The sequence below is a fragment of the Bombyx mori genome, chromosome 28, assembly GCF_030269925.1.
Source record: "Bombyx mori chromosome 28, ASM3026992v2".
Lineage (NCBI taxonomy): Eukaryota > Metazoa > Arthropoda > Insecta > Lepidoptera > Bombycidae > Bombyx > Bombyx mori.
In genome coordinates this window covers 8955794-8968247 of record NC_085134.1, presented here as the reverse complement: position 1 = coordinate 8968247, position 12454 = coordinate 8955794, and the positions used below count along the sequence as shown (strand labels likewise).

General features: G+C 39.4%; 1 protein-coding gene across 1 annotated transcript; it reads left to right on the top strand.

Moving 5' to 3' along the window:
- The first annotated feature begins 6124 nt into the window (after nt 1-6124).
- Nucleotides 6125-10832, top strand: LOC692746 (vitellin-degrading protease). The gene is made up of 5 exons (NM_001043852.1): nt 6125-6195; nt 7016-7184; nt 9164-9416; nt 9770-9919; nt 10609-10832. Exons 1-5 carry the CDS (start codon nt 6150-6152, stop codon nt 10783-10785), a joined length of 795 nt encoding a protein of 264 aa, NP_001037317.1. The 5' UTR covers nt 6125-6149; the 3' UTR covers nt 10786-10832.
- The last annotated feature ends 1622 nt before the right edge of the window (nt 10833-12454 follow it).

Genomic DNA, 12454 nt, shown 5'->3' with positions numbered 1-12454 from the left:
GCCTACCTGGTGTCAAGTGGTTACTGGAGCCACTGGATATAAGTTCTAAGGTCTCAATATATTTAGTTACAACGGCTGCCCCACCCTTCAAACTGAAACGCATTACTGCTTCACGGCAGAAATAGGCAGGGTGGTGGTATCTACCCGCGCGGACTAACAACAGGTCCTACCACCAGTAATATCCCTATAATAAATGGTAGAATAATGCTGCAAGAAAATAGATTAACAGTAAGCTTTGTCGTTATCTTCTAATGAACAGCCGTACAGACTATGATCAGAATATATAACATATCATCTTGATTCATCAAGTAGCTGAAGCTTTGCAAAAGCATTCGTATTGTAATTTGCGGGTTTAAATATTAAAACTAAATACAGATCTAATACAAAAAAAATAATTTAAAAAAAAAACACTGCTTCCATGAGGATACAGTCGGGAACAAACCAATATCCCGCAAGGTACCACATGCGAAGCTCGGTTTGGCTCACAGAGGTATCGAGATTCGAGAAACGAACCGAGTTCATTAATTATCCGGATTAGGCCGCAACTTCCCCTGGGTACCGCGCCGATGTTTAATTGGCAAAACGAAAACCTTTTAATAACATAAACACACCGTTTTCAGGAGAAATTTCATATATTAAATAAGAGAGGCTCTTGTCTTTTGGGGTAAAATAAAGACTATATCTAAAATATATGATTGGTATCAAATGGAAGTTAAGTGACTGCTGTTTTGCCTACCTATGCTAGTACGTTGGGGATTATACCGGCTTCATCAAACGTGTAAGCGAGCTCACGGTGCTAAGCCTATCGAATTTGCTAACAATGGCCCTAGCAAGGGTAGCGCTTTGCTGAACTACCGGATTGGAATCGCGATCGATTGAAAAGATCCGGAGAGAAACTCAGTGGACTGTGTCTGAGTGCTAATTTTCACGACGAATATTCACACATATTCGATAAGAAATGGTGACTGGTGGTGGGAATGAAAAGTACCGATTGTATGTGGAGTATTGGGAGGATCCGAAGTGACGTATTTTGAGCGACAGCGACTGTTTACCGCTTAGACTATCCGTCGTCCCTGGATACCAGCAAAATGGTACAGTCAAATACCCGGTTGCTAATCTCTGCCGAGTAACTTTATATTAATAACTGTGGAATTAACTAGGGCTCGGAAACATAGCTCATGATAGAAAAAAAAAACAGTTGGTAATGAACGATCATCTAAAAACTATGAGATGCACTGTTAGATAAAGAAATGGAATATGGTCCGTATGTTACTTGTGGTGGAGTGTACACATGGGTACACACAAGCCTGCAAGGGTAGGTATCACCATGCCGCCTATTTACGCAACGGCCTAATATTTATAAGACTTAAATTTCATCTCTCATCTTGGACGACTGAATTCTTGTTGTGATATCTATTGGCTTTAACCATTAAACACAGGGTGGGCTGAAAATTAATCCATAGACAATAAAAAATAAGTACACGAAGTTTTGGCTCGAGCTTAGAAATATAACGTGAAACATCAGCACAAGAAGGTGATCTGATGAGCTGATAATCTAGAAGTGGTTCGTAAACACCCTTGAAGTATACATTTAATAGAAAATAAAATGTTCGCTTCAAGTAACGTTTAACTTTTATGTAAAAAGGTAATTGCTCTGCATTAAAACTCCCCACCATTAACGCCATGCAAACCGCCAAGCTACAAGGGATCTTTAGACTTCACGAAAATTTAACTCTCTTTACTCGAGCACGCTCCAAACGGCCTAAAATATTATAAACCATGACCCTCTGTATTCAGAGCCACGTAAAACAAATTAAGGACTTACGAAATACTGACGAGTTATCAGATCTAAAATGATAAGCTAAATTATTAGTGCCAAGGTATTTAGGTTAGTTTATTACGCAATGCACTGTGGATAGGTAAAATTCTTGATACAGAATGATAAAATAAAGAAGGTAACTTTAAAATAATGTTTTCGGGTGCACAGATTCGGATGTGTGGCTGGGATAGTACCATTTGGTCTCTTTCCGTGGGTGTCGTAAACCCGACTAAGGGAAAATGGGCAGCAACGTTCCCAGGGTATTTTACCAAGATAGGCCGGCTCGATGAGTCATTCGTTGCCGAATGTTGGGGAGCCCGACGTGGTAGTGCTCCGCGTCTACAGGGGTAAAGTACGGACGATGGCATTGTATGGGGCTTCCGTTTGGCTTCCGTCGCAGATACCACACCGTCTCGTTCAAGACGGTGTGCATGCTCGCCGGATCGCTTCCCTGGACCTAAAGGTAGACGCGCTCACTGCGACGCGTGGCGATGTGATTTCCGCTCTAGGGGGCAAGGGCAAGACCTCTTGTGAGTCCGCACGAGTAGGTACCACCACCGTGCCTATTTCTGCCGTGAAGCAGTAATGCGTATCGGTTTGAAGGGTGGGGCAGCCGTTGTAACTATACTGAGGCCATAGAACTTATCTCAAGGCGGTTGGCGCATTTACGTTGTAGATGCCAATGGGCTCCAGTGACGACTTAACATCAGGTGAGCTGTGAGCTCGTCTACCTAACTAAGCAATAAAATAAAAATATAAATATATTATTGCAATATATCACAACAACAATTCACAAAAATTGCGGTCATTCTAAGCAGCGATTTAAGATATACATATTTAGCGATGTTGCTTTGTGGAACATAATTTCAAATTCACGCACTTTTGTGACGCACCAAGCCGTTTCGATGACGTATTTCATTAAGGAGAAATATTTTCAACTCGGCGAAGGAACAAAAATAAGGTAGGATGTTAGATAAAAATAGATGATAAGATTTCACACAGAAATGTTTGAAAAATAAGGGATTTGGATGATTTTATTTCTAAAATAATCACAATTCTTGTAACTCTGAGTTATACTGTTCTTCCTTTGAGATTAGCTTTGAAGTGTGCGTCTTGACTTGAAGTATCGACTATAGTAATTGAATAATAAGCACTCGAATTCATTATAAGTGTTATCACATTAATGTTTTGTTTTGTTTCAGTTTAATAATAACATATTATGAAAATTTCTGGCCATAATATAGTACTATTTAAAATCCAGAATAAAAGCTTTATTATTATTATTATCATTATTACTAAAATGGATGTACGAGCTCAAAGTCCACCTGTTATTAAGTGGTCACGGGAGCCTATAGACATGAACAACAAAAAATGCCACCACTTACCTTGAGACATGAATTTCTAAGTTTCTTTTACAATACTCTAGTGTGCAAATAACAATCATTCAATAAGCAAAATTTCCATGAATTATTTTGCATAAAAATCCTCTCGCTTCTGCGAAAGACCCAATGGACGGTGTTCATTCAACTGAACCAACCACTGTAACTATTTTATTCTTAGAGCATTGATAAATAGCGGCCTGGTCTTAAACACCTGAATATCGCCACTTACCTTGAGATATGAGGTCTCAATTTTTCGTATAGAGGCGGTCTTTATTTTTTATGATCGAGGGATTACTGTTGGCCCGGAGACCTATTCAGTTTTACCAGGGAAGTTGGCTGAGCAAGGGCTCAGCCAGGAGGGGCGGGATTTGCTAACAACTGCCCGAGCGCCTCCGAGGGAGACCTAACAACTCAAAAGTAGCTGCTTCACGAATGAATCTACTACCGGATCGGAATCGCGACCCGCTGAGAAGATCCGGCGAGAAACTCAACGGGCTGATGTTTAGGTTAGGTCTGTATTTAGACTGGACAGCATAGCTATGTCGCAATTGTCAGGATAATATCTAGCACATGGGCTCCACAGATCACCTAGTACCACCAGTGAATACAATACAAAAATGAAAACACCAGTGATGTATGACGTTTTGGAGGTAACAACAAATTAAACATAGCCTACTCCACTTCAATATATGAAACCATTCCAAGATCCCAGACGTAGGCCTGAGGAATGTTAATCCACAACAATAACATTATGTACAAGTTTAGATAAAAAATAAATTAAGGTTATAAAGGAAGCAAACTAGATTTTACTAGTTTAAAAATAAAACGTGCATCTGTTTACTATATGAAGTTGTTTATACAAAGAATACAAGTTTTACTCGTCATTTGATGTTATAGTATGGATAATGCAACACGTTTTGTATGACATTTTCTTTGTTTGTATCTTTACACACGTAATAGATCAAAACACGGGGATATAAATATTATAGTTGAGCGGTTTTTAACCTGTTTTAATGGCTATTCATCTTAACCACATCCCTCGGTATACCAACTTGAGATGCACTCGTGAATAGAATTGTTACTAGTATGGCTTATTAGTTATAGGCCATCAGTAGGTACCATTATGTGGTCTATTTTAACCTTGAAGCAGTTTCGGGTTTAAAACACAAAATGCATAACACAAAATATGTCTTTTGACTAGAAGCGATTGATAGTATTTAGCTTTAGATGTATGTAAGATGCTATGTTACACTGGTAGCTAGTAACTATTCTTTGACTTGTAACTCACGCGGTCCATATACACAAACTCTCTTCAGGTCATCCAATTCCGTTTCTGCATCATAGCCTTTGGAGTACCATGGTATGTGAGGAATGTAGATTTTCGCGACGACTTAAATCTAGAACCGATACATAAGTATCTTAGAGAAGCGTCAGAAAGCTACTTTGAAAAAGCAGCGGGGCACGATAACTCTCTTATCGTGGCCACAGTTAAGTACATATCCGACCCAGGCTACGGGAAAAAAACAAAGCCGCCGTCGCCCAAAACATATCTTGCCGGATCCCCCGGATCCATTCTCGGTGCTTTCAGACTCTTCAAGCACCGGTCACCGTCCTCGTCGAACTGGACGTGCAAACTAGCCCATAGACACAACCCACTGAGTTTCTCACCGGACTTTCTCAGTGGATCGCGATTCCGATCTGGTAGTGGATTCAGCGAAGCACTGCTTTTGATAGCTTAGTGTTAACAGTTCTCTCAGGTTGAGCCCGTGAGCTCACCTACCGGTTCGCGCCAAGTTGGAATAGCCCCTAAAACAACCAATTAGGTAGCGAAAAAAATTGTAACAACAACGACAAAGAGGTCGACGTGCAACCTAACCCATACATCAGCCCGCTGAGTTTCTCGCTGGATCTTCTCAGCGGGTTGCGATTTTGATCCGGTAGTAGATTCATTCGCGAAGCAATTGCTCTTGAGTTGCTTTTTATTTATTTATTGCGTGGATGGGTAGACGAGCTCACAGCCCACCTGGTGTTAAGTGGTTACTGGGGCCCATAGACATCCCCAACGTAAATGCGCCACCCACCTTGAGATATAAGTTCTAAGGTCTCAAGTATAGTTACAACGGCTGCCGCACCCTTCAAACCGAAACGCATTACTGCTTCACGGCAGAAATAGACAAGGTGATGGTACCCACCCGCGCGATCTCACAAGAGGTCCTACCACCAGTAAGGTTAGGTCTCCTTCGGAGGCGCTCGGGCAGTTGTTAGTAAATCCCACCCCTCCTGTCTGAGCCTTTATCTCGCCCACCTGTCCTGGTGGAACTGAAAAGGCCTCCGGGCCATCAGTAATCTTTCAATAAAAAAAACAATAAAATTGCCTCTCATACCTCAATAAATCAAAACAAGGCATCTGTTGAAAAGTTTTCGAAAAGCATACTCTCGAAAATAAGAAGTGATTTGAATAAGAATATAAAACAAAAATCATATTTGAAGGTGTAACTATTCTTGAGACCTTAGAACTTATTCTCAAGATGGGTGGCGCATTTACGTTGTGGATGTCTATGGGCTCTAGTAACCACTTAACACCAGGCGGGCTGTGAGCTAGTCTACCATCAAAGCAATAAAAAATAAAGTCAAGTCAACTATCGGGGTCAATATTACGCGGCACTGCAAATAAAAACTATGGCACATAAAGTACGTCAAATTAATCGTGCCACATTTTCTTAACTATAATCACTGTTTATTTACTCACGTGTATCATCACACTTTGATTTCATAACCCAATCTCGAGATTAGAATTATCAGTCAGTCCCTTAGAATTAGTGTGAAGGTTTGATTTAATCATTTAATCATCAGTTAATTATTGTTGACCTAAAATTCTTTGGTAACCTAATAGTATATATTGAGTGGATTTCTTGAATCAAGTAGCCAGTACAGTTAGACTCCTCAACATGACAAATTCACTTTTAATATGCTTCACGATCTTAGGTTTAGCCGGTGAGTTATTTGAATTTATTAATAAATTTTCCATATATAATTTTCCGAAACTAGAGCTTGGTTATATAAACAAAATTAAATTAAAATGGTTGTTCGTTGTTGCCAGCTTCGCCACTTGAGGGAGATCGGTCGATTAGTAATTTTTTTAATGTTTGGTCGAAAAAAGATATTGGATAAAACTACCATTTAACAAAGATTTTTTTTTTACATTTGCGAGGTCATTTTACATTGTGAACTTAATTAACTGTTGTGTGACTTATTCCAACAGCCTGCAACCTCTGGGTCTGCGGAAGGACTTCGGTTCCCTCTATATTTAGTATCGTATGTTCCATGGGGACTGCTCTGGAGAATTGTTTGAGATGATCCCCTCATCTTCTTTTTATCATCGCACCTCCCGCCATCGGAGCAGAGTTCATCCATATTATCTGGAACCGCTGCGTTCATCGACAGTGCGTTTCTAGAGGTCTTTCTTGCCACGTACCATCCGGCTATGGAATGAGCTCCCCTCCACGTTGTTTCCTGTTGGCGTTGCTGAAGTCCATGTGCGACGGTAACCACTCACCATCAGGTGGGCCGTATGCTCGTCTGCCTACAAGGGCAAAAAAAAACCTGATTTTCTATTTAAAACTCATAATAATTTCTAAATCATTATATGAAACTAATGGAGACGGGTACCCTCAAGTCATTTAAAACTATTTATTTTTGTATATCAGTCACAAACAAATAAGAATATGAAAAATTACCGGTTAAATAACTCTGGTACAATAGAATATTTGCATATTATTTTTTCGAAACTATACATTGATATTGTTTGTTCTAGCCTCATCCCCCACAAAACCCATCGGGGATATAAGGATCGTGGGAGGTGAAGACATCGTCATCACAGAGGCGCCGTACCAAGTATCAGTCATGTTCCGAGGAGCCCATTCTTGCGGTGGAACCTTAGTCGCTGCTGACATCGTTGTTACTGCCGCACACTGTGTCATGAGGTAATCACTTTCAAAGCGTTAATATCTGTTTAATACCCGTAATATTTTTTTTCTTGATAACAGCTGTGACACAATCTGTCATAAGTTCAAAGAAAATAGGTGTCTTAGTAACAGCTAGTCTTATAAAAGGTCACAAATGACAGGTATTAACCGATCCGTTGATGATGCGATAGTACTTTTTGAAATAAATCTTAAGTAGATTCTGGTATAAGACTCAGCAGCGTGGTTTTAGCATTGTCGAGGGGAATTGAGGGCGATGACTACTAATTGGCTGGAGAGACTTAATTGACAAAAGCCTGCTCCTCTATAAATCAGATGATCCGCGGATGCTATTCAACAACTATGCTATTGATTCACGAACATAAGGCGTAGGAAATACACGGGTCTAATTAATTTGGCTGTTTAAAAAGAAAATTAAGCCATTATTCGGATGTCTTTTGAGACAATAAAAGACCAAGATCGTGTGTCCAGTTATAGTAATATCTTACATCAGACCATATGCTGTGCTAGGGATGGAGGAACTTCACGAATAAAAAATTTTACGTGTCCATGTTTTTGCGAATCACTTTCTTCTAAACATCATTACTTATTTTCGCGATAAAGAGCCTGAAATGTACCAGAAAACCGATGCCCAATTGAATAAAGGAATAATGAGCGTTCAACTTACAGAAAATCGCACAGGAAGGTCGTTAGCCTATTTGGCAGGCACTGTTAATGACTGGCCATTAACTATTGTACAGGAGAAAGAAAGTAGGTCCAAATCTCGTTCTTGAATTTCATTTACTTTTCCAATTATACTAAAATATTCCTAAATAAAAATACTACACATTTAATTTTTAAAACTGAATTATGAAGTCTTTAAGTGAGGTAACACCCTTTTTTACTTGTAGTCATGTCATAATATACCGTGGACTGGTACAACTATTTAAATTAAATATTTCGAATTGACAGTTGATTAATTTGGTTGCAATTTAGCAAAAGTATCCACGGCAACAATTTTAAGATTTTGGTATTTGATCTAGAAATCAAAGCAATCACTTAATAAATCTATACAGTTATGTATGTATAAAAGCGATTTTTGCATCACCACATCCAAGCTATGTCTCCATTAAGGATCCATCATTCATTCATTAACCTGATAAGGTTTCTGTATCATTAGTTACTTTAGCATCAAAGACAAGAAAGGGCAAACTTTTCCTTAATACCTCCTTAACAAAATTACACATCCACTTTGATGTTTCAAGATTAAACAAGAACAGAATGGAAGCGAAATATTCTTCAGTCGCTAAGGAGATTGTAACAAAGGATTTATTCACGGTAAAAGTCAGTGTTAAGCTGGCAACTGTCATTGTATTTTAAGAGGCTTTTCTTCGAATTATCACTTGATTGTTGATTTTTTTCTCGGGGAAACCTTTTTCATATTTATAATTTTGATATTTATAACTTAATAACCTCTACTGGAAGAAAGTTTAACGTTTATATTTTGAAAATTCCAAGCTAAATACATTTCAATTACGATATTGAGAGTTTTCATGATTATCAACCACCATGTATCCATTATGTGGAAGGCATTGGGGAAGGCCTATGTCCAGCAGTGGGCAGACAAAGGCTGATGATGATGATGTATCCATTTCCGCCGCGAAATAGTCATGGCTCTTTTGAAGTAATCATGAAATTGGATTTCAATGGAGGAGAAACAGACATTGAAATTCTTACAACCGCTTCTATCTAGTACAGTATTGTAAATTTTACAATAACTTGATATTCACCGCTGTTGGCCTTATAACAGAAATTGTATGGCGAATTCCCATTACTTTTCTCACAGCTATTTGCACAGGCTGTTCAATCAAGATGTTTTCTTTATCTTTAATTTTTTTTTTCTTATATAACTTCTATTATTCCCTGCAATTCTTACACATATAGTCGTAAGAGTCTTCAAAAACAAGTGAAATTCACCTCCTATTTTTGTATTTTTTCAGTTTTGCTCCAGAAGACTACAGGATCAGAGTAGGATCTTCCTTCCATCAACGAGATGGAATGCTTTACGATGTAGGAGATCTAGCTTGGCACCCAGATTTCAATTTTGCGTCAATGGATAATGATATCGCCATTTTATGGTTGCCAAAACCAGTCATGTTCGGGGATACAGTGGAAGCTATCGAGATGGTAGAAACTAATTCCGAGATCCCCGATGGAGATATTACAATTGTAACTGGATGGGGCCATATGGAGGTAAAATATGTTATTTTTATTTTGTCGGGATTTTTTTATCTCAATTTGTCTTCAAATACTAATGATCATATCGCTCATTGAATGATGTGCGATCACGGTGATATAAAAATCAGTGATGCTAGAGGTACTGCCAAGTCACTGCCTACAGCTGAAAAGTCCATTCAAAACTGGTTTAAAGAAGGTCATGTCATAGCGCTCGGGAAATACCGTGGTTACTTCATTCACGAGCCGACTGATATGTGGTAGAAATTGTCTGAATGGAAATGAAACATTGAAAATGCAATATTTGGTACGGATGGACTCTGCTAAAAACTTCAAAGTGTTTTTTGGGTAAAGCTAATCTGTTATTACAGGAAGGCGGTGGTAACCCTTCTGTTCTTCAAAGAGTTATAGTCCCTAAAATCAACGAAGCTGCGTGCGCCGAGGCTTACTCACCGATTTACGCAATAACCCCCAGAATGCTATGCGCTGGAACGCCTGAAGGTGGCAAAGACGCGTGTCAGGTATGCAATCTATAAGATCATATTATTATATTAAGATCAGCATCTGTTATCCGGACACATCAAAATAACTGAAAAAAATTACGCCCACTAAATTATGTTATCTACTACCACAAACAAACTTCATAATTCGAAATTGGCATATCATATCTTGACTCTGACGAACTTTGTCATGAATCAGCAATCGTTTAGATTAGGTTTGAACATTAGGTATGAATATTTTACAGAGGCTTATCAATTTACCCGTAGAGTCCATTGACACAACTAGGAGACGTTATACGTACACAAAATGGAATAAACAATCTTACAAACTCTGAAAGATATTTTGGGGGCGCTAATGTAAAAGCATATGTTAATTTCACATACGGTAAAGGAATAACATCGTGTAATAAAAATCAAACCCGCAAAATTATAATTTGCGTAATTACTGGTGGTAGGACCTCTTGTGAGTCCACACGGGTAGGTACCACCACCCCGCCTATTTCTGCCGTGAAGCAGTAATGCGTTTCGGTTTGATGGGTGGGGTAGCCGTTGTCACTATACTGAGACCTTAGAACTTATATCTCAATGTGGGTGGCGCATTTACGTTGTAGATGTTTATGGGCTCCAGTAACCACTTAACACCAGGTGGGCTGTGAGCTCGTCTACCCATCTAAGCAATAAAAAATAAATCGTATTATTGCTCTTTGCAGGGTGACAGTGGTGGTCCTTTGGTCCATAAAAAGAAATTGGCCGGCATCGTTTCTTGGGGGCTTGGCTGTGCGAGACCAGAATACCCAGGGGTCTACACGAAGGTGTCCGCGCTAAGGGAATGGGTCGACGAAAACATAACCAATCTGAGACTGAAGCATATTTTAAGGAGATTTTAAACAACTGTTCAGGGCAATTATTTGAAGAATAAAATTATGAAATGTAATTAAAGGCTTTTTTGTAAATGAACGCGTAAACAGAGTGGATTCTGTTTTAATAGGACATCTCAGACGTCTCTCAAACATCTCAGATTCATCTCTTACCAAGAGCGACGGGACACGTCATCACGGATACTCCCGGTCCATTAACTGTGCTTTTAGGTACTTCAAGCACCGGTAACCGTCCTCGTCGAACCAGTCGCTTGCGACGAAGGGCTTGGCGTGTATATTAACTCATAAACACAACCCACTGACATTCTCGCCGGATCTTCTCAGTGGGTCGCGTTTCAAATCCGGTGGTAGATTCAGCGAAGCACTGCTCTTGCTAGGGCCAGTTTTAGCAAGCTTCCGGTTTGAGACCCGAGAGCTCACCTACACGCTAAGGTAACACTGAAATAGCCTCTCAAGGATATCAGCATAGGTAGGGAAAAAAGGGCGAGAAAGCCATTCGCTCTCCGCATTAACTCGTCGCTATCGAGCCGGAAGTCCTTTTAAAAATCTCGCTAAAGTTCTGGTTTCCTCAGATCTTGGTCCCCTATGTATGCTACTTTAGGAACACGTGAGGGAAAACCAAAAAGATGACGTGTAAATTGCTATTTGATACGCGTTTTGCGAAAAAGCAACCCGGTGACGGATAACTGCCCTCCTCTCGCCGGCTTAATGGCTCCCCGAGAAACCTGAGGGTATGAGCTGGCGGTGACACATCCAATTTTTTATTTCATTTACTCAAATAAGCTCCTGAGACCAACTTCAAGTAGTCACGAGCACAAATTTTTCAAATACACAAATCAAGCAGATTCCTTTGATTACGTTAATTACTAAAAAACAGATTTCTCAGATTATTGACCTCCTATTCTTGCATATTTGTACATACGCTTCCATAATGATGTAAGGTTATTGGACTGATTAATTTTAATACGTAGTCAACGTATTACCCTAACGATACAAGTTCAAAGTCAGCAAACAATTTCGCGATTTCTTTATCGAATTAAATGGTTTAATGACGACGAAACGGAGTCATTACTGCTGTATTTTATACTTATTAAAGTAATTGGCCCTACCTTGGAGTCCCAACGTGTGCTTATCAGTTACAAATAATAATCGTTGGCAAAATTTGACGGGTTCATTTTGTATTGCTTTACTGGTGGTAGGACCTCTTGCGAGTCCGCACGGGTAGGAACCACCACCCCGATTATTTCTGCCGTGAAGCAGTAATGCTTTTCGGTTTTAAGGCTGGGGCAGCCGTTGTAACTATACTGAGACCTTAGAACTTATATCTCAGGAGCGTGGCGCATTTACGTTGTATATGTCTATGGGCTCCAGTAACACCAGGTGGGCTGTGAGCTCGTCCACACATCTAAGCAATATATATATATATATATATGTAGTATAACGATTATGATGAATATGGAAGTTGTTTTCAAAGTGAAGTAGACACAATATGGCATACAACTTTTATGTAGCTTTATGATTAGAAACTTTCGCTAGAAAGAATCAGCGACGTTACCAAATAAGGATAAAATTCGCCCATTGTTCAAATTATACGACAATGGTAATTTCTCTTGAGGAACACGTGCCTTACACGAAATCAAAAGATAATTTTACCATAAGCCAATCGTGAAGTAATTTG

Coding starts and splice junctions, on each gene's coding strand:
- LOC692746 (NM_001043852.1), top strand. CDS start 6,150: ATGACAAATTCACTTTTAATATGCTTCACGATCTTAGGTTTAGCCG. Junction 6,196..7,015: donor CACGATCTTAGGTTTAGCCG/GTGAGTTATTTG, acceptor TGTTTGTTCTAG/CCTCATCCCCCACAAAACCC. Junction 9,920..10,608: donor GTGGCAAAGACGCGTGTCAG/GTATGCAATCTA, acceptor TGCTCTTTGCAG/GGTGACAGTGGTGGTCCTTT.